General features: G+C 42.5%; 2 protein-coding genes across 2 annotated transcripts in view; both read right to left on the bottom strand.

Moving 5' to 3' along the window:
* IAH1 (isoamyl acetate hydrolyzing esterase 1 (putative)) overlaps nucleotides 1-3093 on the bottom strand; it is a 38283-nt gene extending 35190 nt beyond the window's left edge. The window contains exon 1 of the mRNA XM_033939731.1: nucleotides 2780-3093. Within this exon, the coding sequence (XP_033795622.1) occupies nucleotides 2780-2995 (216 nt within the window). The 5' untranslated portion in view covers nucleotides 2996-3093. The remainder of the gene's footprint in view (nucleotides 1-2779) is intronic.
* A 10232-nt stretch (nucleotides 3094-13325) lies between these two features.
* CPSF3 (cleavage and polyadenylation specific factor 3) overlaps nucleotides 13326-26447 on the bottom strand; it is an 89508-nt gene continuing 76386 nt past the window's right edge. The window contains exons 17-18 of the mRNA XM_033936966.1: nucleotides 25891-25987; nucleotides 13326-14527 (exon numbers count right to left, since the gene is read on the bottom strand). Of these exons, the coding sequence (XP_033792857.1) occupies nucleotides 14429-14527; nucleotides 25891-25987 (196 nt within the window). The 3' untranslated portion in view covers nucleotides 13326-14428. The remainder of the gene's footprint in view (nucleotides 14528-25890; nucleotides 25988-26447) is intronic.

Below are 26447 nucleotides of genomic sequence, written 5' to 3'. Positions count from 1 at the left end.
CTCAAGAGGGTGGTGGACACCTGGAATATGCTTCCAGAAGAGGTGATAGGACAGAGTACAATATTGGGTTTCAAAAAGGGATTGGATAATTTCCTGAAAGAGAAGGGGATTGATGGGTATAGATAGAGGGTTACTATACAGGATATTAAATGATTAGGGAATAAATGATTTAGGTAAAGCAGGGGTGCCAAACACGTCAATCGCGATCGACCGGTAGCTCAGGAAGGCAACGTGAGTCGATCGCAGAGCCCATCCGTGATAGACTCGTGTTGCCGTCCCGATCTACCGGGCCTATCAGCCTTCCTCTCACCGATGTCAAAGACGCCGATGCCGGGCATTAGGCTGTTTTTTTGTCATTTCGGGGGGGGGGGGGGGAGCGGGAGCGTGGCAGCGGCAGCAGCAGCCTGAAAAAAAAATCATCCTGGCCGGGGTCGGTGTCATGCTCCGGAGCTTCTACAGCCTTCCTATCTCCCTCTCCCTTCTACCTGCTTCCGGCCACACCCCCTGCTCCGCGGCTCTCTTCGGCAACTCAGCAGCAGCGATCGACACAAGCTTCTGACGTCGGGGCCTACCCTCTGCGAGTCCCGCTTGTTTCAACTTCCTTTTTCCACAAAGGCGGGACTCGTAGAGGGAAGGCTTCGATGTCGGCAGCTTGTCTTGATCACCGCTGCTGACGAGTTGCTGAAGAGAGCCGCGGAGCAGGGGGGTGTTGCCAGGTGCAGGTAGAAGGGAGAGGGCCAGATGCAGGAATCGTGGGTGAGGGAGGAGAAGAGAGAGAGAAAGAGAGAGGGGAGGGAAACAAAAGGAAATATTTCATACTGGGCTGGGAGGGAGGGTGGAAAGATTCTGGCTACAGGGTGCAGTAACAAAGGAAAAGGGGGGAAAGCTGAAAATGGAGATAATGACACAAAGAAGAGAAAGGGTAAGCAGGACCTACTGAATAAGGATAGAGATACAGAGGGGACATGTAGAGGAGGTGAAATAGAGACATAGAAGTAATGCTGAAAAAGTGGGAGGGGAGATAAAGACATTGAAAGGGGAAATGGTGAACATGGGGTAAAGACAAGGACAGAGACAAATGAAGATTCTGAAAAAGTGGTGAGATAGGGATATAGGCGAGATGGACACAAAGAAGGGTGATGCTGGAAAATAGGTGGAATGGTAATTCTGACAGACACAGAACGGAAATGCTGGATCAAGGAGAGATGGGGCTCAGGCTGGATGGAATGAGGAGAAATGTCTTGTTTTCCCGGAACTTCCTCTCCTACGTCAGAATTGACGTCAGGGAGCAGAATGCTGGTCAGCGCGACATTTCTGCAGGGAAAGCTTGGGACGGCGGTGGCTTGGGGGCTCTTCCCCGATGGTGGTGGCAGCAAACCGAGTGGCTTGGGGGAGGGCACGGAGAAAGAAAGGGGGCAGACAGGGAGACAGAAAGAAGGGGGAAGAGGGAGACAGAAAGAAAAAGTTGGGGGAGAGAATGAGTCTGGAGGAGAGGAAACATACAGGAAGCTGAAAGAAAGGAAGAAAGATTGGATGCACAGTCAGAAGAAGAAAGTGCAACCAGAGACTCATGAAATCACCAAACAGCAAAGGTAGGAAAAATGATTTTATTTTCAATTTAGTGATCAAAATGTGTCTGTTTTGAGAATTTATATCTGCTGTCTATATTTTGCACTATGGCTCCCTTTTACTAAACCGCAATAGCGTTTTTTAGCGCAGGGAGCCTATGAGCATTGAGAGCAGTGCGAGGCATTCAGCGTAACTCCATGTGCTAAAACCTACTATTGTGGTTTAGTAAAAAGGGAGGGGGTGTATTTGTCTATTTTTGTATTTTGTTACTGAGGTGACATTGCATAGAGTCATCTGCCGTGACTTCTTTGAAAAACCTGGAATATAAATAATTAACATTTTCTCTGCCTTTCAGTGTGCTTTGCGGGTTTTTTTTTTTTATTTTATTGTTGGTAGATCATTTTGACTTAGTCATTATAAAAGTAGCTCGCAAGCCCATAAAGTGTGGGCACCCCTGAGGTAAAGGATCATTTACAGGTCATGAACCTGTGGGGCCGCCGCAGGAGCGGACTGCTGGGCGAGATGGACCCCTGGTCTGACCCGGCAGAGGCAATGCTTATGTTCTTATTACAACAACCTAATTTTTAAGTTACAAAGACAAGAATCTTCTGGTCCTCAGATGATAGTAAGGACTAGTTTCATAATGATCAGTATTTTGCCTTAATCTTTGCTTGGGTCCCTTTCTTCCTGTTCCTCTGGTATAAGACATTTGGTCTCACAAGCATTCTTGATATTTGGAATAATAACCAATATTGCAATTGTGTTGTAACTTGTTAAGGTAGCACCTGCACGTGTTTCTAAGGTACAGAAAACACTAAACCAGCTACTTTTGTATGATTGACAAAATCAAAGAGCTCCACGTAGTCAGTTACAGTACTTCCTTCTGAACAACTCCTTAATGGAACATGGTAAAAACCACGATTTGCAGCTCAAATCATTCAGAGCTTCCTGTATTCCCTAGAAGTAAAAATAACTTCAGGCAGCGAAAATTAAATATTTATAAATGTATTATCTGTAAAAGTTGACAGGAGATAGACAGCTAGCAAATACATGAGAACAATCAGAAACTCGGAGCTCCCTACAGCGCTACAATCGCACTCAAGACCTATCTTTAGTGACGCGAACATAGCACTATGCAAAAAAAAAAAATGGAGCACTAGTAGTGAGCACAATCATCCAAAGCTGCAACAACCCTTCGCATATCCGTCACCTGCGTAATAGAGTCTCCCAAGAGCACAACCCTGGGCCAGGCGATCATCCTTCCACCTCCGTTCACACACCGGCTGACAAACTGACCCCATAGAGTGCCCGTAGCCGGCCGACTAACTTCTACCCGACGGAATTGCCAGTAGCCATCTTTTATTTGGGCAGAAAGCCCGTGGCGACCGGAGACGAAAGAAAAGAGAGAAGTGAAGCTGCGTAACATGAAGGGGAGTAAATACTGTCTTCACGGTTCCTTCTTCATTACGATCTCGATTACTGCGGATGAGGACAAGCAGGCCGTAATTTCCCAAATCAAAAATGGCTACTATGAAGGGGCGGGGCAGCCATGTGACGCTTGCGTAACTTTTTTTTTTTTTTTTTTTAAACACAGTATATTAAGTAGAACTTTAGTTAGTGAGTCTGTCACCAGTTCACCCTCCCCCTCAAGAAGTAATGAGGATGAATTGCTGCTGAAGCGGTCTAGGTTAAAAAAACAAACAAATTATTTAGATTAGGGTTTCTCAATCCAGTCCATAGGCAGTGGAATGGGATGAGCCACTGAGGCCGTGGCACCTGCCAATATTTTTCCTAGCCTAGCATCAGCAGGTAGAGCAATGTGTCTCTGGAATACACACAACCAGTTGGGTTTTCAGGCTACCACAATGTTTATAGGAGAATGAGTAAGTTCTCAATACTAGTAATTCTTAATCTCTTACTCAAACCACAAAATATAGGAATCCACTGCTTAACACCCTAACTGCTAAATGGTCATCAGCAATCCAAAATTGGGAGAAAAAAAGACTCCACTGGGCTTCATAGGCCAAAAAAACTCCCAAACTTCTGCTGATATTAATCACACAGTCTTCAAAATTTGATAACCCTAGCAAAATGCAGGCAGTGTACAGTATATGTATATCTATATAATAAAACCGTAGGCGGCGCATGCGCATTCTTATCGGCGTGCTTCCATGATCCGTATGTCCGTGGCTGCCAAGAGTGCAGCATGCCCCGCGCTTACTACGGCCCCACGCGCAGCTGAGTTCGGCACGGCGGTTTCCCCAGATAGGGGAAGTCGAACAACTCACTCTCGACGCGCAGCTGAGTTCGGCACGGCGGTTTCCCCAAATAGGGGAAGTCGAAAAACTCACTCCCGGCTCTCCTCGGCACGGCGGTTTCCCCAGATAGGGGAAGCCGAACAGCTCACTCCCGCCTCATGGTCCTGCCGCCGTTCCTGTTCACAGCGGCCTGCACGTCAATGACTCCCCCCCATCCTCCCGCAACAGCCGCTACCGCTCATGTTCAAAGCGGCCTGCTGAGGTTCGCGGCCGGCTGTAGCGAACCTCTCAGGCCGCTCTCCACATGGTAGCACGTTCCCTCTGACGCGATCGCGTCAGAGTGAACATGCTACTGAGGTGGACAGCGGCCTGCGAGGTTCGCTACAGCCGGCCGCGAACCTCAGCAGGCCGCTTTAAATAGGAGTGGCAGCGGTGGCAGAAACCATGGATGCAGGGAGGGGAAGAGGAAAAAGAAGGGCATGGAGCAGACAGGAAAGGGGGCTGTTTTGGTGGGAGGGTTGTGATGAGTGCAGACAGCAATCATGGGGGGGGGGGGAACAGAAAGAGACCATGGAGCAGGTAAGCATTGCAGAATAGGGGGAGAGGGAAAGGGGCTGCTTTGGAGGGAAGGGTATGCTGGGGGCAGACAGCAATCAGGTGGGGGAGGAACAGAAGGGGGCCACGGAGCAGGTAGGCATTGCAGAACAGGGGGAGAGGGAAAGAGGGCTGTTTTGACAAGCAGGGGGGCCAGGGAGACAGACAGAAAGAAAGACGGACAGACAGAGGACCAGGGAGACACACAGACACAAAGAATGACAGACAGACAGCGTCCAAGGAGAGAGAGACAAATTAAAAAAAAAACAAAAAAACATACAGACATCTACTCTGGGCGGCGGGAGGAAGGCAGTACGGAGTGCTGCTGGAAGTGGCTGCTGGGAGGAGGGCTTCGAGCCGCAGAATACTGTCCACAAAGCCCCTGAGTTGGGCCAACCTCTCCTTCTTCACCGACGCTTAAAAAATTGCAGGCCCCGCTCCCTCTCGCGCTCTGAGCACTCACGATTGGCTGAAGGGTGTCATGCCGATGCTGCAGGTACAGGGGGATGCTTTTGTTGGAGAGGTTTGCTGGGGGCCAGACTGCTTTACTCGGAGGGGGGGGGGGGGAAGGGGAAGACAGAAGGGGGCCATGGAGAGACAGTCAGGGAGAGGGGAAGGGGTATGCTGGGGGCAGACAACTTTGCTTTGGGGGGGTGGGGCAATGATACAAGGACACAGACACAAAGAATGACACTCAGGGGGCCAGTGAGACAAACAGAAAGGAAGACATTCAGGCAGCGTTCAAGGAGAGACAGCCAGTGTCCAAGGAGAGAAAAACAAATAAACATAGACAGACAAGACAGCGGTCAAGGGGAGAGAGAGAAAGAAAGAAAAACAGACACACACATCTATTCTAGCACCCGTTAATCTAACGGGCTTAAACACTAGTATATAAAAAAAAAGCCCAGCCTAGAAGTGGAAACCAACTTAGCTTGCTCCAGTTCTCAGGCGTGCTTGTCAGACACTCATCAGCTGTTTCCAGCGGCGTTCTTCTACGTGATTGAGTTTGACACCCCTGCTCTAAACCATAATTCTCCTATAAACAAACCGTGGAGTCTGGTGTAGAGATCCTACAGGGTCATCCCTGTTTCGCTAATCCGGCTTCCTCAGGAATTTTCTGGTGTGGAGTCCACGAGTCAGCCTGAGCAACTCCTTAAAGATTTCAAATGCCGAGTTCTCCCAGGATACCACCAGTGAATATGCATGAGAAAGTTTTACAACCACAAAAGAACAGAAAAAATTTTTCCTGTCATCAAATAACAATAAAAATACAGTTTATGCAAAATATCTACCATTTTATTAAATGAACCTTCAATGTTTGCACTTTATTGTGGAATATAACAGAAATTTAACATACTTTGCTAATAGCTAAACAGGTACACTACCAATGGCATTCCAAACACTCAAGAATTCAATGTCTTCTTGAACTAAAATAAAGCCTGTGATGCTGTTCAACTCCTCACACTGCACTCAGTTGGGTGGGGCAAAAGCTCCGCCCTAGATCCTGCCCAAGCTCCACCCAACCCCAACCTAGGGATATCAGACGTCTGGATTTACCGGGACATGTTTTCTTTTTAGAGGGCATGTCTGGGCATCTGGACGGCTTTTCGAAACCCAGCACTTTTGTCCAGGTTTTTAAAAGCTGCTCCTTTGGGACTGTGTCAGGAGGGCATCCGCACATATGGGCTATGGATTCAGATTTTATTTATTTAAAATCTGGTAACCCTACCCCAACCCCATAATAATTATAGTTAGGGTTTGCAGACGTCTGGATTTCCCCAAACATATCCTCCTTTTCGAGGACATGTCCAGGGATCCAGATGGTTTTTCAAAACCTGGCACTTTGTCTGGGTTTTGAAAAGCTTCCCTAAAAATCACATCAGGAAGGGGCATGTGCGGACACAACACGCTGAGTGGGAAGGCCTGGGGAGACGAGGATACCCCTCCTGACTCGATCTGCTTTTCAAAACCCGGACAAAGTGCCAGGTTTTGAAAAGCCATCCAGACATGCCCTCTAAAAAGAGGACATGTCTGGGTAAATCCAAACGTTTGGTAACCCTATGCCTTCTTTACAAGGGGTCCAGCACATCTCCTCCTCTCCACCCCCACGTATCTCTTTAAATGTTTGCTAATGTGAGTATCTTCTATTTGTTGCTCATGACAGCCTCAGCTCCCTTCTGACATCACTTCCTGGTCACGGGACCAGGATGTGACGTCAAAAGGGAGTCGAGGCTGGCACATGCAGCAGATGGAAGATGCTGCTCCTGCTAGCAAATATTTTAAGAGGCATGTGGGGGACAGGGGGCATCCAAGCAGCAAGGAAGAGTAGGGGGCACACGGCATGGTGATGCTGGGTGCAAACCTCCCTCGCTACACAGTTGTGCACTACATCCATCTTTGGCATTAACTGTTAACATTCAAATTTCTTAAATTTTTCTGCTTTCTTCTCAAATCTATCTACTTTACCCATATCTTCCCTTCTCTTTCCATCTATTCATGTGCCCCATCTCCATCCTCACTCTGCCCTTCCCTTCCATTTCCCTCCCCCATCCATGTGTACCATCTCCTCCCCTATTTCTTCTCCCTATTCCCATCTATCCGTATATCCAGGGGCTGTTATTTACCTGGATATAGGTTCAGGAGAAGTTCCACAGAATGAAAATTCCTCTCTTAGGTAGTAAGAGAAGAGCTTCCCGTCCTATGTAAAAATTGGACACAAAACACTGAAGACTTCAAGAACAAAATCTTCCAGATTTATTATAATAAATGCAAAATAAATATAAAATTATAAAGTAGTTATGTGTTCAATTGGAAGGAATAAGAAGCCCACATTACTTTCTCCTGTTCAAATTCCTTCAAAGAAATCTAGTCAAAGCTATACATTTTATCCTTTCTCTGACATTAACATACAATAGTCTGACGTGTAAGCTTCCTAAACACGTATATCCTGTGGATCCTAATTCATTTACAAAAATGTATTTTCTCTATATAAGTATCCTAGCTAACCCTTTAGAGCGCAGATGTCAAAGTTGGTCCTCAAAGGCCACAATCCAGCTGGGTTTTCAGGATTTCCCCAATGAATATGCATGAGATCTATTAGCATACAATGAAAGCAGTCCATGCAAATAAATCTCATGCATATTCATTGGGGAAATCATGTAAACCCAACTGGATTGCGGCCCTCAAGGACCGACTTTGACACCCCTGCTTTAGAGCCTGAACCAAAGATAAATTTCAATGTAAAAGATAGACCAGTATTTGCTCATCAAATGATGTCAGTGTTACGCCTTTTCTCCATATAACAACTGACATTTGTAACCTGTCAAGACATTCATCATGTCAGTAAAAGCCCACATCTTGGTTTATAAAAATATGCACTTCCTAATATCTGTTTAAACTCTTAATTAGCCTTGTGTTTGCTAATCTATAAGAAACAGGCATTCACATGATTGTGTGTGAATCTATATACAAAGAGTTTTTCCTGTTTCCTCTGAAACCCTTATCTGTAAATTCCAAGACTGCATTTAAACAATAGTATATAAATCTATTACCTATGTCATAAAAGTCACAAGTCAAACTAAACTTTTGAACTTCCTTAGCATAGCTAAAAAGTAAAATCAGCAATTTAAACTTTTCAATCTTTAATTACAATGCCTCAAACTTTGGGGCTGTTTTACAAAGCCGCGCTAACGGCTGCTGCACGGTAACAGCCCCAAAGCCCATAGAGATTTAAAGGGCTTTGGGGCTGTTGCCACGCGGCTTTGTAAAACAGGCTGTTTGTCTCTATAGATCGCTCATCTGAGTTCCCAAATTTTAATGTATAGGCACTGTTTTAATTTATTCACAAATTCAGTTTTCTGTGACACCTTATTACACCTGCAAATTCCAGGAAATCGTCAACAGTAAACAGTATTTCTTCCAGCTCTCTTCCTTTCCCCACCCATCCCTGTGCACCATTTCTTCCCTCTCCCATGTTCTGACATCTTTCTTCACCTTTGCCCCTCCTATAATCTCATCTTTCTCCTCTCCTTCCTTGTTTGACATAAGAACATAATAGCCTTTCTGGGTCAGACCAATGGTCCATCAAGCCCAGTAGCCCGTTCTCACGGTGGCCATTCCAGGTCACTAGTACCCGGCCTAAACCTAAGGAGTAGCAATATTCCATGCTACCGATCTAGGGCAAGCAGTGGCTTCCCCCATGTCTTTTTCAATAAGACATGGGGGAAGCCACTGCTTGCCCCGGATCGGTAGCATGGAATATTGCTACTCCTTCCCTCATCTGGCATCTCTCTCCTGCTCTTCCCTGGTATTTCTCTCCTGCCCTGCTCTCCCCTCCCCTGTCTGGCATCTTTCTCCTGCCTTTCCCTTCCCTCCCCATTCCCTGGTACCTCTGCTTCCCAGCCCTCCTGACCTACCTTAAAACTCCTGGTGGTCTAGTGGTCTCCTCTTGAGCAGGAACAATCCCCCATTTTTCCTGCCTGCTGCTACTGCAAGACTATCTTAATTCTAGGCGATTGTAATGTAATGTAATGTAATTTATTTCTTATATACCGCTACATCCGTTAGGTTCTAAGCGGTTTACAGAAAATATACATTAAGATTAGAAATAAGAAAGGTACTTGAAAAATTCCCTTACTGTCCCGAAGGCTCACAATCTAACTAAAGTACCTGGAGGGTAATAGAGAAGTGAAAAGTAGAGTTAGAGGAAAAATAAAAATAAAATAAACATTTTAACAAGAATTGTACGTAATAGAATCATGGGAAATTTATAAAAACAAAACAACTTATTACAAAGACGAACAGACTAATGAGACACAAAAGGGAGAGTGGTGAACTACAATAAAATTTAAGAAAAGAAGACGAGAAAGGAGTAAGGAGAGGGCTCAAAGGTATTTCTAAATAAGAAACTTTTTAAGGAACTTTTAAATTTATCTAGGCTTATTTCCTCTCTGATATAAGGGGGTAAAGAGTTCCAGATAAGTGGGGCAGTAACAGCAAAGGAGGTTGTACGGTGGGTGCAAAATGTCTTGAGAGTGGGAACGAAGAGTAAATTTTGGGAAAATGATCTGAGACTTCTAGCAGGGGAATGAGGAGTTTATCAATGAAAGCTGGCTCTCTGGATTTAAAAGTTTTAAATGTTAGTAGCGCAATTTTAAAAGATGCCAGATCTTATGAAGGGGAAGGGGGAAGACAGAGTTATCTGACTATGGGAGAGGGATGAGATGGTGCACAGGGATAGAGGAGAAGGGGAGACAGAGGGAGGAGATGGTGCACAATAGGTACAGAAGGGAAGAGATAAGGCAAAATGCTTCTTATGGGTAGATGGGAATGGGGGAGGGGGGGAGAAATGGATAGATGTGAAGGAAAGACATGGAAAAGTAGATAAGATTTTGAGAAGCAGAAAAATGGAAGGAAGTTGAACGTTAAAAGTTAATGCTAAAGATGGATGTATGCCAGAATGTGAAGGAGAGAAAAACAGCAAATGGATAAGGTGGCCCTGGATACACAGTTAAGAGCACAGACAGAAGGAACTGCAGCCAGAGACTTGGAAAAGAAGGTTTGAAAACAAAATCACCAGACAACAAAGGTAGGGGAAATGATTTTATTTTTAATTTAGTGATTGAATTGTGTCAATTTTGAGAATTTACATCTGCTGTCTATATTTTGCCCTGTTCAGGAAGAAATGCATTTGTTTCTATTTCTCTGGGGTTGTACTGCATACAGAGTTTAGGGTTTCGATTGTATAAATTACTACTTTTAGTTTTTGGTCCCGTATTTGCATAGGGGTTATCTGTGTTCTGGTAGGAATGAATGTTAAAACGCATAGAGTGTGCTTTGTGTAGTTTAATTTTGTGGTTAACCATTATGTATTATTAATAAGATTATATTGGGTGTATATATTAAAAATGAATGGAAAAAAATGGTGTTACAATTAGTACTATTATGGTACAAGAGGGAGACTGGGCAGTGTCTGGCCCGCGACTTAAACTGTGTTTTAGATTTCAGCCCCTTAATGTGATTGAGTTTGACACCCCTGCTCTAAACCATAATTGTAACCACTGTATTATCTGTTGGATGCACACAGCATAATGAAGGAAAATTAGAAGTCCTTCCTATTCTACTTTCAGGTAGATCTTGATTGAGCAGCTCCTCAGTGACCAAAAGAAGTTCTTGAGCAGCTTCCCAGTGCAGAGAAAAGAAATTCTTGATCATAGTCTCCCAATGAAATAAGTGCTGTGTGTAATGCATTACATTCTGAATTACATTTTATGTTCAAATCTATTTTATTAAGCAAAAGTAAACACAACAGTAAGAACAACCATGGTATGCATTTTCATCAACAACCGCGGAGGACTGGACTCTTATGCCCTCCCCGGACCCACCACACCCCCACTCCACAGCAAAAAATCCCCCACCCTCCACCCTCCCTTCCCCATCCCCCCACAGATACAGCAACCCATTGCATATATTTCCATTAGACAGTAGAAAAGTGCTAGCATAAGCCTTGGCAGTAGGGGGCAGCATTTTCCCTTAAGCTCAGAGTTGCAGTAAATGTGTCAAGATTTTGCTAGATATCTATGTGTTTCACCTATATGAACATGATCAGTACAGTTTCCTTTCAAACTCCAAAGATGCCATGACTAGATGCTTATATTGTAAAAGGGAAATCCAGTGTCTCTAGTCCTTCCCACAGTTGGTTCAGCTGGTGTGGTAAATAAGTGCTTGGCTGAAGGAGTTAGGACCTGCTCCTATAATCGGAGTTGTTCATGAACATTTTGCATGTAAGTTGTAATTTATACTGAAGTACAATAGGCTTCAGGCAGCTTATTAACAGGGCTTATCTGCTGCTTATTAAAAGTCACAGAGAAGCTCCATATCACCACCATTTCCTGTTTTAAGGCCCAACCTGGACTCAAGGAGGCTCACCCCAAATCTAATGTCTTTCTGGCATCAGGCACTTACCTTGACCAAGGCGAACCAGTAATAAAGGGTAAGGTGAAATGTGTCACACCTTAAGCTCCGGCTCGGACACAGTGCTAAAGTCACTCCTGACTCAATTATTCTATCTTTCTAATTCCTGTATATAATTCTGCTCCTCTTCTAATTATGCAATTAGTCTGGCCAGCAGTAAATTGCTTTAAAACACTGGCTGTGCTAAGCGGTATATAGAGTCAATAAATTAAATCAGTAATGGAAGAAGAGAAGTATGCCAGAACCAGCAAGGCTAGAATATGGCTCAAAAATACAGTTCATAAGCTCACAAATGAAAGGCATTTCATGAAATGTGATTGTAGCCCCTTCACCAGCATGTAAGGTACTGCTCTGTGGAATAAAGCTGGTGCATACTCATAACCCCGTTTCCTTTCAAACAGGAAACTTGGCTTGCTTTAAAGACTGGGAGCATGAAGCAGCTCATTGACATGTTTAATGCAACCTGCACAGCAGTGCCCTGAACCCTTCTGCTGGAGCAATGACCAGCCTGGGGGAAGAAGTGATTTTATTTAATTTTATCTGTTGCAATTGCTTTGGGACAATTATGAAAGAAATAAAAAAGTGAAAATAATTTAAAAAAAATCATTTTTGTTATTGTTTTGTGAGAATGACTTCTGAATCTCATGATATGACAAGTAAACACTTTGCTAAGCAGCTACCTTTGATTCATCAGACTCCCAGGCTGTCTAGAACCCTTCAAGCTCTCATTTGGCCATTAATAAAATGGTGTAACATACCAGACAATGGAGGCAAAGAACAACTGGCCCATCTAGGCTTCCCAGTCGTACGTAATGGGTCTTCATGAATCCCATTTTTGATTCCTCTGCTTTTTTGCCTGAAGTGGCAATCCTTTGACTAAGAGGTATAGACCAGGGGTGGGTAACTCTGGTCCTCGAGGGCTGGAATCCAGTAGGGTTTTCAGGATTTCCCCAATGAATATGCATGCGATCTATTTGCATGCACTGCTTTCAATGTGTATTCATTGGGGAAATCCTGAAAACCTGTCTGGATTCCGGCCCTCGAGGACCAGAGTTGCCCACCCCTGGGTATATACTGTGGCTTCCTCCGGAGACCAACATGTGCTCTTGAGTCAGACTGAGGAAGATTTCTGTTCAGCATAAATGTTTCCCTCCTAGAAGCGAGGTTTGCTTCTCCTGCTAACCTAGGGAGCAGGAGCTGGATCTGCAGTAGTCAAACTTGGATCTCAAACATAGCAGTGCTGCTAAGCCATCAGTCCATCCTCTGCATAGTTATCTTAATGATTTTGCAGATTAGTCCAACATAGTTTGACCTTTTATAAAGAGTAACATTATGGGTGCATAAAGCAGTGATTGCAAGTCACATAACAAAATTAAAGCACAAAGTCCATCAAACTGTAAATGCTAGATGAGGTATCCTACATCATAAAAGACATATCCAAGTATAAACCATGTTTTACGTTCAGGAAATAGCCATTAGAAAAGTGCTCTGGTATATGTGCTTGCACAAATTTGCCAATAAGTGCACAAGTACTTTGATATGGTCCATGCATAGGCACTTTTGATGAAGCCTGTGTAGAGTATTACAGGGTATGTGCATACTTCCTTATAGAGTACATGCATTGAGCAGCATATGCCTGAAATTTTTGTAGGTGCCATGTTATAAAGCTATTTTCCATATAACAGCATTCCGCTACATTCTTCCAGCACTACCTCCAAGAGTTATCACATTACAAACAAGTGAGCATACCAATAAATAACTAATCATTCAGGTGACTCCAAATACCCCTAAATCGTGTACATGAAATGAATTAAAAGCCTGTGGCTTTTCTGAATCAATCTGAAAACAGATCAAGGAAAATGTAATTTTGAAATTTTCTTTGCTTTTTGAATGCTAAACAAATTATTATAATGATACACACTACAAATCACATTTAATAAAATAATAACCTAGGGGTTTTATTGTAATGGATGAAGTTATGTTTAGTAATAGTTTGGTAATCACATGTCTTTTGTAAAAATATACATAATCAAGAAAAATTTACAAGCACAAAGTCATCCTATTGCCTGCACTGATGAAGTAATTCTATAATGTGGGCACCTATACATACTATATACACATGCGTAAATCTTTAGAATACCATATCATAAACAGTTGCCATACCCACTTTCACGGAGAAAGTGGTGTGATGGCTTAAATGGGGATGCTCCTTGGCGAAATGCTGAATTCACGTTGGAGCCCCAATTACTATATTACTAAGATAAGTCAATCAAGGCTTTAAAATTCATAAAATAATACTATTAATGACTATATAAATATTGTGGCTGATGAGGAGGCTGGCTACTGCATTACTCATGAAATGACGCTTGACTGTAGCCGCTGAGGTCACTAGAAAAATATTTATTAACTGTGGTTTGAGGAAGATGATAATTGATTAAGAAGGAAGACTGAAAAGGATTATATTAATGAATTCTCTAGTTTGAATATTGAAAGCAAGTGTGGCAACTGTTTATGATAATTTTATATACTGTTTCACTCAGAAGAAAAAATTTATCTTTATATTAGTTAAGGCCAGAATAGATCGTAATCTTTAGAAAACTACATCAGGTGTATACCTGACTGGGCCTCCGCGTGTGCGGATCGCCGGACTTGATGGACCATGGGTCTGATCCGGAGATGGCAGTTCTTATGTTCTTATGTTATGTACTAGCATATATGCATGTATGTGTGCCAGTACACTATTCTATCATATCTTTGGCATACACATGGGTAGAGCCTGGGCAGAACATAGGCAGGCAGGCAGGCAAAATAATGCAAATAATTTATAGAATATCATGAATTATGCATGTCTCTCCAGATTACATGCCCTTATTCCAACATAGTGAGCACCGTTATGCCAGTATCCTATAAAGGAAAATTGGTGCCTACTTTTCTTAGTCAGAATAGAATAGGTAACAATTCGGTGCCTCTATATAAGTGCAGAGTTATAGAATTACCCCCTCAGTGAACACCTTTCTATGCCCACGCTGTGCTCACTATGTTGGAATAAGGGCTTCATACAGTCTCTGTGCAGCCAACTCCACCATCTCCCGTAAAGTTTCATCTTCATCAATTCCTTCTTCATGTTCAACGGTCTGAAAGATCATAGGCAATGTTAGAGTCTGACAGCACTCCAGTATGGTCATGTGTATTACTTTTCACAGCACAATGAGAGAAATAACATTGATCCAACAGTACCAACAAGCCATTCCTTGCAAAGTGTGCCAAGCTTTTCTATATTAACAAGAATAAACAAACTAGGTTGGTATGCTCAAAAGGTAGGTGGTTTCTCTGAAATTCCTCAGCCCCACCACTCCACCGCTATGCTTGCTTCAAAAAAGCGGGAGGTTTACGTGGTAACTCATCATAGGTACTGGTTTTCTAAACACTGTGCTAGTTTTACAGTATTATTATTATAAAATAGTATAGTGTATATACTTGCACTTGTGAGTTGGATGACAACGGCGGCCTCGGTAAGCGTTTATAAACATATGACTAAGGGATTCTTAATTAATCCATATGGGGGGGAGGTATGTATGGAAAGACTTTACTGCCGCTTCCCTAAGGATTGTTCTTTTTGCTTTCACATAGGGAGACCCTTGAGACAGCACTGTTTGTGCGAAACATGTCGGGTCAGACTCCCAGGTCAGCTGTGTGTGTAAAAGCTAAGTATATACACTATACTATTTTAGTTTATAATAATAATACTGTAAAACTAGCACAGCGTTTAGAAAACCAGTACCTATGATGAGTTACCACGTAAACCTCCCGCTTTTTTGAAGCAAGCATAGCGGTGGAGTGGTGGGGCTGAGGAATTTCAGAGAAACCATCTACCTTTTGAGCATACCAACCTAGTTTGTTTATTCTTGTTATTATTGGAGAGGGTTGGTGTTAGAACTAATAACAAACACACTGGTATCGGACTAAAGCTTTTCTATATAGCATTTCAAAACAGAAAGTGCTTTGTTCTTGCTTACTTCTAAGCGAAAATGGGTTTTTCACATTTTCTTTTCAAAACTGTTTTGTTGGGCTCCATGCTTGCTAAACCTTTTTCTAATTTCACATTTTTAAACTAGAGATGGCGTGGTGATAATTCATCAAATTCTAATTACTACTGACTGATTTCGATGTTATTGCTATCAGAGACTGGGTTATGGCCAGACCAATCCATGATCTGTTCAGGAAAATAGGCTGGGCAGAAAGGGGTAAGAAGCTGCACTTTAGATAAAATATGTAACAATAAAGAAACTAACCTGTGAAATGAATATATAAACGGGGAGCATTCTAGATTATCATGGAAAATAAAATAGCATTTCTGATAACACTAGTTGAATCTACAGACTCCACCAGCAGATGTGAGACAAATACCACAATGAAGGTACTAGGAGATTTTAATCTGCATGGTGACTCCCTACTGCAGAATCAAAAACAGAAATTCCCTTTACTCCTTTGAAAGAGATGTCTTCAGACAAACGCATACAAGAGAGAGAGAGAGCAATATTGGACCTGATACTTAGAAGTGAGGAAAATTTAATCTTAATTTATTTATTTATATCCTACCTAAGAATTATAGATGGGAACACAACAAAACAGAAATCAGCCAATCAACATAAAAAAACAGCCATAAAGCAACAAATGACATTTCACAACATACAACTTAAGACCATACACACACAAGAAATAAAAATATTTTAAATAGTAGCATAGTAGCATAGTAGTCTGCCCAACCTGATTCAATTTAAATTTTTTCTTCTTAGCTATTTCTGGGCAAGAATCCAAAGCTCTACCCGGTACTGTGCTTGGGTTCCAACTGCCGAAATCTCCGTCAAAACCTACTCCAGCCCATCTACACTCTCCCAGCCATTGAATGTCCAAGAAGGTGATTAACTCAACACTAGATATCAGAATCTGGTTTAATATAAGAACAATTACTAAGGAAAGTCAAACTTTATTAAGAAGGAGAAAACCTTGGGGAGTTTGGGCAGGGTTGAAAGATCTGGGTAAAGTAGAACTATGGGCAGAATGTAACACATTTTTGTTAGGGAAGTAAATAAAAATAATGGGATAAAGACCAGTATGATTTACAAAAGAAGTGGCTAAACAAGTGTAAAAATATTAACACTTATTTATGAACACTTGCTATCGCATCATTCAGGCCAAGGTGCAGCAAGGTGTTATACAAGAGTTAAGATGTAAAACAAAGGAATGAATTTCAAACCAACAGGAGAAGGGAACAAAAAAGATGGTTAGGAAAATAGTTAGGATCATCTTACAGAGCCAGAGCTATGTTTAAATGCTAGTTTGAATGGCCAGAATTTGACAAGATTTTTGCATAGAAAAAGAGGAGATTCCTGTCAGATATAGATGGGCAATGCATTCCAGAGTGAGCGATCTAGGTATGAGAAAGCAGAGACATGGGAAATGTCAAAGTGAAGACAGGAAGGAGGAAGCAAGGCCAGAGTGGAAGCACGAGTCAATGGGAAAGAACATGATGAACCAAGATAAGAATTTTGAATTTAATATGCACAGAAACTAATGCTGAGGTGTGAGTAGAGGAGAGAACATAAGAATTGCCGCTACTGGGTCAGACCAGTGGTCCATCGTGCCCAGCAATCCGCTCCCGCGGCGACCCTTAGGTCAAAGACCAGCACCCTAACTGAGACTAGCCTTACCTGCGTACGTTCTGGTTCAGCAGAAACTTGTCTAACTTCATCTTGAATCCCTGGAGGGTGTTTTTTTTCCCCTATAACAGCCTCCGGAAGAGCTTTCCAGTTTTCCATCACTCTCTGGGTGAAGAAGAACTTCCTTACGTTTGTACGGAATCTAACCCATCTCACAGAGGTATCATGGAGTGATACAGTTTGGTCAGATCATCGTTTATGTAATTTTCTTTTAAAATGGCAGAATAAATTAAGAACAGTAAAAAATGATAGGAAATATATAAAAAAGAAGGCTGGTTTTATGGGAAGAGGCAAGGTGGATCACATAGAATTCTGGTCACATTATGAATTGAATAAAATAGAAGAATTTTTTTATCAGATTGGGTTAATTTAAGCACTCAGATTTTAGATGATATAGCACCACATACCTTCCTCTTGAACTTCTCTTCTCTAAACCGAAGACATGGTCCAAATGATATTACCTAGCAGGAGCTTCATGGTAATGGACTGAATAATTTGGAGTCTCTTTAGAGAAGACAAAGGGAGACTATTATGGAGAGCTTTACAATAGTCAAGATGAGCAATAACTAAAGTTAAGGGAACGGGATTGCATATACCGCCTTTCTGTGGTTACGACCAAAGTGGCTTACCAATTATATACAGGTACTTATTTTGTACCTGGAGCAATGGAGGGTTAAGTGACTTGCCCAGAGTCACAAGGAGCTGCACTAACTATGAGGATACTCCTTATATATATTATATGCTTCTTAAGATTATCAAAAGGAAGAAGTGATTGCATTGATCTAATATGGCAAAGCATGGAAAGAAAGGCACATTGAGATTTAAAGGTAAGGGAGGAACCATCTAGGATGCAGACAGGATCCTGGAAAGCGAAAGAACAGCCAATGATCACTAGAGAAGAGAGTATAATAGCACACAGATGAGGAAAGTGGACAGCCTTACATTTCGAAATGTTCAGAAAGATATAACTTGTCAGCAGCCAGGAGACAGGACTTAAGAGGGGCAATAAAAGTCGAGATGGAGTATAGAGGATTTGGATGTTATCTGCATATTTATTTATTGGAATTTCTGTGTTTATGAAGAAATTCAACCAAGGCGCTGTACAGCAGGTATGGCTTAATATAAACAACTGACATTAACTGTGTTAACAAGCACACACAACAGTCATATTTAAGTATTGGACACCAAAAGAAATGAAATCAAGTAGTAACAGAGTATAGAGAACTGTAGATATGCTCTGAGGAGAGTACACAAAGTGACAGGAAGAGTGACACAGCAGGGCAGGAGAGGCTATTTTTACTGCCTAGAAAGAGAACATGATTCCTGCAGAGCTGAAAATGTCTGCAAGACCAACTGTAATATTAGATATAGAACAATCTTGTCAAGTGGACTACTTCCAAGGGAGAAAGTTACACAGAACTACAGGGAAATAAATGTACCCACTAAAATCTGGAAGGGGATTGAGGCAAAAGAGGCAGAGAGGGATATTAAACAGTGTGAAAACCCAAATTTGCATAATCTAAAAATGGGAATGAGTTGCTACTGGCTGAACCCAGAATACATATATGCCGGGGTTCCAGAAATTATCACCATTTTTGGCTTCTGTCTGAGGACTGACCCTGTATAATTGGGCTAGAGAACAGGCTTAAAACTGACAGGGCCTTTCCTCTGCTATGTCGGAAGTGACACAGCAAAGGAAAGGCCCTGATGGGTCTGTCTGCGAATAGCCTGTTTACAGTGCTTGCTGCCTCTGCTGCTTTGAGTAAGTGTGTGTATGTGTGTGTGTGGGGGGGGGGGGGAAGGGGGTTGGCAGGCTGTAGGGAGGGAAGGAGAGGGGGATGTCCGGTCAGAACTGCGGCTGCTTCAGGGGCTGGAGAGAGGATGATTTTTTTTTCTGCAATTTTTTGTTTTTTTGCTGGTTGGGTAATAGTGCCTATCCTTAAACGGCTCAAAAGGAGCTTCCATAAGACCCCCTCAATACAATGTTAAGGTTCCATGTAGGAAAGGGCTGTCACAGGGATTGCCTCAAGCAGAATGCCCCCATGTGAAATCTGGTCATATATAGATGAGCCGTAAGTGAAACAGAACCGCTATGTACCCTGAAGCAGAGAGGCCTGCTAGAAAGAGAACATGATTCCTGCAGAGCTGAAAATGTCTGCAAGACCAACTGTAATATTAGATATAGAACAATCTTGTCAAGTGGACTACTTCCAAGGGAGAAAGTTACACAGAACTACAGGGAAATAAATGTACCCACTAAAATCTGGAAGGGGATTGAGGCAAAAGAGGCAGAGAGGGATATTAAACAGTGTGAAAACCCAAATTTGCATAATCTAAAAATGGGAATGAGTTGCTACTGGCTGAACCCAGAATACATATATGCCGGGGTTCCAGAAATTATCACCATTTTTGGCTTCTGTCTGAGGACTGACCCTGTATAACTGGGCTAGAGAACAGGCTTAAAACTGACAGGGCCTTTCCTCTGCTATGTCGGAAGTGACACAGCAAAGGAAAGGCCCTGATGGGTCTGTCTGCGAATAGCCTGTTTACAGTGCTTGCTGCCTCTGCTGCTTTGAGTAAGTGTGTGTATGTGTGTGTGTGTGGGGGGGGGAAGGGGGTTGGCAGGCTGTAGGGAGGGACGGAGAGGGGGATGTCCGGTCAGAACTGCGGCTGCTTCAGGGGCTGGAGAGAGGATGATTTTTTTTTCTGCAATTTTTTGTTTTTTTGCTGGTTGGGTAATAGTGCCTATCCTTAAACGGCTCAAAAGGAGCTTCCATAAGACCCCCTCAATACAATGTTAAGGTTCCATGTAGGAAAGGGCTGTCACAGGGATTGCCTCAAGCAGAATGCCCCCATGTGAAATCTGGTCATATATAGATGAGCCGTAAGTGAAACAGAACCGCTATGTACCCTGAAGCAGAGAGGCCTGCCACTTATATATTGAGGGAAGCCACTGCAAGGTCTTTCTCTAGATCAGAATGCAGGACCATTAAGACCACCGAAATAGGAGCATGTAATGGCTCCACTGGGTCCCTAGCACACCACTGTTGAAACGCTTTCCAAGCCTTGGCATAGTCCGTTATAGTAGAGGGCTTTTTTGCTCTAAAAGAGCGGCAATGACCATGTCTGAGTAGCCTCTCTGAATCAGGGCCTTGTGCTCAAGAGCCATGCCACAAGACCAAAGCGCTGGGGATTTGCCATAGGAACAGGACCATGGCTGAGAAGACCACAATGAAGAGGGAGGCCCTTGTCCCAGTGAAGTCAGATGAGATATCGCATACCACGGCAGTGTTCTCCCCAGAAATTTTTCCAGCCAGGTGGCACGAAAAAGTAGCCGGGTGGGGCGGAACGGGGAAATTTGGTGGTGGAGAAAATGAAATGTGTACTATTTTTATTAGTTAATTATTATTAATTATTTCCAACACTCAATATGACTTCCTTTTTTAAGGTTTGACACTTAGGCAGTGTTCCAGTAGCATTTAAGCCACCCTTGAAAAAAAAGTAATGCAGATCCTCTTATTCCGAATATCTACTGGCCAGTATCAAACCTTCCATTTCTTTCAAAACTACCATACTTGAGAGAAAGGTATTCAACCAACTTCAAACTCATGTTGAATCAGTTAATGCTTTGCATCCTGCGATAGCAATTCTGCCACAGCAAATGCACTGAAGCCCATAGAAATTGAATGGACTATATAGTGCATTTGCCATGGGAGAATCACTACTGTGGCTTTGTAAAAGGGGCCCTTATTAAGTGAACTCCATAGTCACCTAGACCAGTGTTTCTCAAATTCTTCAAGCCAAGTACACCCTAAGTCTAACAAATATCAACCAAGTACTTTCTATCCCTCTCCCTGCCCCTGTGTCTTTCTTTCTTTCTGTCGCCCTCTCTCCGCTGTCTGTCATTTTTCCCCATTTCCCTGTGCAGCAGCATTTCCATCCCACTTCCCTATGCAGCAGCAACAGCATTTCCCTCCTATCCCCCCCTTTCCTGTGCAGAAGCAGTAGCAGAATTTTCCCCCACCCCCCTTTCCCTTCTCTTCCCTTCTCTTCCCTGCTCCGTTCGGCCCCTCCCCCTTCTTGTACTGCCGTTGTCCTGCTCGATCTGGCCTGCTCCTGACCCTCCCACCGCTGACAAACCTTAGGGCTCCAGCCGCATAGGCAGCACTTTAAACATGCTGCTTCGCGGCCTTTTACTGCCGATTTCCTCTGCCGCGTCTGTCTCCGATGATGTCATCAGAGACGCAGCAGAGGAAATCGGCAGAGAAGGGCGCGAAGCAGCGTGTTTATAGTGCTGCCTACGCCGCTGGAGTCGGGAGGTTTGTGGAGGGTGAACGGCCGGAGTGGGGCTGCTGTCCACTGGTGCTGCCTACTCTGCTGGAGCCAGGAGGTTTGTAGAGAGCACAGTCACGCGCCTTCAGCCCCCGCATGTGCCATGAGGTTAGAATGTTGCCACAGAAGCACACCTCACGGCGCCACAGCGCACGAATTTTCGAGAGCGCATGCGCGCTCTAGCGTTTTATTATTATTGATATAACTTTCTTTTTTTTATTTTTTTTAAATAATTGCAGCACTATTATAAATTCTTTAAGCAGAAATTATAATGACATTGGCTGTTCCTGCTCATGTATGAAGTTCTGCAGTTCTTCTGGATCATTAAAAGTTAAAGATTTGTTTCCCACAGTAACTTTCATAATCGCAGGGTAAACTAACCCATATTTAGCTCCCAACTCTCTCAATTGGGGTCTTAGATCCAGAAACCTTTTCCTTTATAATGCTGTATTTCTTGCAAAATCTGGCACAAAATGTATATGAGCATCTTGATATTTTAAACTTTTATTCTGCTTAGCCAGTTGAAAAACCTCAATAACCTGTTGATGCCTTAACAGTTTAAAAATTAGTGGCCGAGGTCCCCTCTGCTTTTCTGATCTTCTCGCAGGAATTCTGTGCGCTCTTTCCACTTCTATAGGAAACTTTGATTTCAGCGGAAGTATTTTAGGCAGTAAATTTTCTATAAAGGAGATCGCATTTCCTTTTTCTGCCCCTTCCGGTAGCCCTAGCAAACGCAAATTACTCCTCCTCTCTCGATTTGAAAAATCTTCCAGCTCACGGGTGAGTAATTCAATTTTTTTCCTGTCCGTTTTGCTAAGGCTAATTTCTGTTTCCATCACAGTCATTCTCTCTTCAATGTTATGTGCTTTCATTTCCAACATATCCATTTTCTTATTTAATGTCGAAACCTCTTCAGTTAAATCATTAACCTTTTTCTCTGTACTCAACACGATCTCCTTGATCTCCTTCAACTCCTTCATTACCTCTATATCCCCACTCTTTGGAGCCATCTCTTGATCTGTCTTCGCTCTTTTATTACTTCCCGATAATGCGAAATCATTTTTATTTTGTTTTCCCGTCGCCATCACTTCTTCTTCTCTGATTCTAGCGCACAAAATATTCAAATTTAACAAATTTTCTGTGACTTTTAAAACTTTTAAATTCTTTCACCACGGAGCTCCTTTACTACTCGACCTTCCTCATGCGTGCCCAAGCCACGCCCCCGAGAATAAATTTTCTAATACTCTCTGGCCAAAATGGCCATCCTGTCTGGAGAAAATATCCAGACAATAATGAGAGGTGAAAGTATGAGCCGAGGACCAGGTGGCAACTTTGCAAATTTCCTCAATAGGAGGGGATCTGAGGAAAGGTACTGAAGCCACTATGGCTCTGACTTTGTGGGCTGTGACTCGGCTCTGTAGATGCAGTCCAGCCTGGGCATAGCAGAAAAAGATACAAGCAGCCATCCAGTTTGAGATGGTATGCTTAGAGATTGGATGTCCCAACTTGTTTGGATCGGAGACAAAAAGTTGAAGAGCAGATCTGTGTGGCTTGGTGCGTTCCAGGTAGAAGGCCAAAGCACGTTTACAGTCCAGAGTATGAAGAGCTGATTCTCCAGGATGAGAATGATGCTTTGGAAAAAATACTGGAAGTACAAAGGATTGATTGAGATGAAATTCTAAAACCACTTTAGGTAAGAATTTAGGATGAGTATGGAGGACCACTTTGTCATGATGAAAAACTGTGAAAGGTGGATCAGCAACCAAAGTTTGCAGCTCACTGACTCTTCAAGCAGATGTGAGGGCAATGAGAAACACTACTGTCTAAATGAGATATTTTGGATGAGCTGTATGCATTGGTTCAAAAGGAGGCTTCATCAGTTTAGCAAGAACAACATTGAGATCCCAAACCACTGGAGGCAGTTTGATATTGGAAAGTCCTATCATAAATTTGGAAACCACCGAATGAGCAGAAAAGGGGTTCCCTTCGATAGGCTGAGGGAAAGCAGCAATTGCACTGAGATGGACTTGAATGGATGTAGACTTGAGGCCAGAGGTGGATAAGTGCAAAGATAGTCCCAAGACAGAAGACAAGGAGGTATCTGGAGGCTCCTTGTTATGAGAGATGCACCACGTGGAAAATCTAGTCCATTTTTGGTGGTAGCATTGTCTAGTGGCAGGCTTTCTGGAAGCCTCTAGAACAGTGGTTATCAACCCTGTCCTGGGGACCCCCCCAGCCAGTCGGGTTTTCAAGATATCCCTATTGAATATGCATGAAAGAGATTTGCATACCCGTCATTTCCATTATATGCAAATCTCTCTCATTCATACTCATTAGGGATATCTTGAAAACCAGACTGGCTGGGGGGGGGTCCCCAGGACAGGGTTGAGAACCACTGCTCTAGAATATCTCGAACAGGTTGAGAAAACTGAAGAGGAGTTATGTTAAGAGGTACACAATAACTAAAAAAAAAACACAGCAACCCGGTAATAAATAAAATAAAACACGAGCCGTGATGAGAGAAGGCACGAAGCGAGCTAAGTTCAGAGCAGAGAGTTAAAGATGGACTTCTCGGCTCTGCGGGAACTGAGGAGACGCGCCCTGTGCTAGGTGGGAAGGCACTCGCGCATGCGCGGTGCGACAGACTCGAAACTTCAGAGTTTTCTGCAAGTGGGTCTGCTTGTGAGGCTGTCCGCATCCGGGCTCCGTGGATGACGTCACCCACATGTGAGAATAGGCTGCCTGCTTGTCCTGGGATAAAAATAAATTTGACCATGTTACACCATTGTTGAGGGCATTGCATTGGCTTCCGATGTATTGGAAGTGTGCTAATGTTGTTTTTAAAAGTTTATATGGAATTTTTTTCCCCATTGTTTTCTCTTTTAACTCGCATCGTCTTCAGTCTACTAGTAATATACATAAATATAAATTAGAATTTCCTTCTGTTAGAAGGATTCAAACTTTAGGTAAATTCTCACGTTCTTTGGCATATACTATGGTGAAAGTTTGGAATGATCTTCCCTCAGTTATTAGAACTTCTTTATCTTTGACCCATTTCAGAAAAATTCTGAAAATGTATCTGTTTAAGAAATTCCTAACGGATAGTTGAAAGAAGATGTCTCTGAGACTTTCTCTAATTAATCGATAAATGTTAATATTCATTATTATTTTTGTTTCATTACTGTTTCATTAATGTATTATTAACTTAAAGTTTGTTATCCGGGTCGAGTCCTCTTGGGTAATGATCCGGTATATAAGACTGAAGATTAGATTAGATTAATTTCCTAAGAATCTTTGTCTCTTAAAATGCCAATATGAGCAAGAGGTTGCTATTAGAAAATGCTGATCTTTATCCCATATTACAGCTTGAAATGACAGATGTTGATACTTTTTATACTGACAGAAGGACAACCTTTTTTATACTGACAACCTTTGACAGAAGGAAAAGTAAATACAGCATGCGTGTGTCGAGAGTGATTTGAATTAACAAATAATAATAGCTTTATTTATATCCCGTCATACCTTTCAGTTCAAGACAGTTTACAACAAGAGAGGCTGCATGAATGCAGCTAAGTTACATCATGAGCATGAAGTAGGAGGAAACAGACAGACGTGTAACGTAGTTATATACAACAGGAGCATACGGGAAGATGTAGAGGAAAAACAATTAAGGAAGTTAAACAAATTTGTCAAATAAATGGGTTTTCAGTGATCTTCTATATGGCTAGTATGACAAATGGTTAAGGAATAAGCCACTTAAGAGTATTGTTCCAGATTCCTACTTGGAAGTAAAGTGTCTTGTCGGGGAATCTTTTGAATTGGCATCCTTTGGGAGTCGGAAAGGCAAATAGTAATGTTCTATGTGAGAAGCGGAGTTTGTCTTGGAAAAGAAAGTGATTTAGAAGGTAGGTGAGTGCCGTGCCGAATAGTGTTTTGAAGCATAGACAACCTAATTTGAAAATTATTCTGGCCTCGATTGGTAGCCAGTGCAGTTTTTTGAAATATGGAGTGATGTGGTCAGATTTTTTCAGGTCAAAAATCAGTCGTATGGTTATGTTTTGGATTGTCAACGATCCACAAGATAATTATGTCAGAATTCAAGAAAGAGTGGGACAGGCAGATGGGATTTCTTAGGAAGAGGAGGAGATAGTAGATACTGTGGATGGGCCATTTGGCCTTTATCATGTTTCTATATTTCTATGACTATCTGGATATGTCGGCCATCCCAAAAGCTAACTGGGCACTGGCTTCCTGCATAACTAACTTTTTGCGCTTACTTAGCCAATTACTGCTACTGGCTAAGTTGCCCTCCACCATAACTCCACCTTCAGAGCTCCCCTAACCTAGCTGGTTAGGGAATGCTTGTTAGTGTCACCGAATATTGTTTTTCTTGCCTAAGAGAACTTTGACCACACTGCCCACCAAAGATCTTTTATTATACATACCCTTGTGTCCACTAAGAAGTTTGCACTTTTTCCATCCACTGTCACAATCAGAACAGAGTCATCTTTTGAGGTTACACAGTCTTCTCCAAACATATCCCTAGAAAAGACAAAGCAATGCAAACAACTTTATTGTTCCCATGTAAGAAAAATGAACGAGGGAACTTATAGAGCAGCCTAAGCAGTGAGATAGCATCTTACTTATTTTATAGTTGTTGAATTTCTTTGGGTTTCATTCTATTTTCCTCTGTTGCCATAGGATAACATGTTTTAATGCTTAGGAGGTTGATTGACATTCAAAGACATTTATCCCAATAATCTTCAGATTTACTTGGACAAAATTGCTGACTTTTTAAAATTCCAATCCACTCCCCACAGAATGGGTAAATTTGAGCCTGACAACTTGACATCCAGCTAAAATGTATCCAGTTAATTGATGTCTAGATAGCTATGACATTCAACTACTCTCCAGTTAATTTTATGAGGTTATCTAGGCAACTTAAGTCTATCCAAAAAAAAAATCTTTTAATTAAAGAATGGAAAAAGGATCCAAATGAAGA

This window comes from Geotrypetes seraphini, chromosome 3 (genome assembly GCF_902459505.1).
Source record: "Geotrypetes seraphini chromosome 3, aGeoSer1.1, whole genome shotgun sequence".
NCBI classification, from domain to species: domain Eukaryota; kingdom Metazoa; phylum Chordata; class Amphibia; order Gymnophiona; family Dermophiidae; genus Geotrypetes; species Geotrypetes seraphini.
This window is presented reverse-complemented; position numbering and strand designations above follow the sequence as displayed.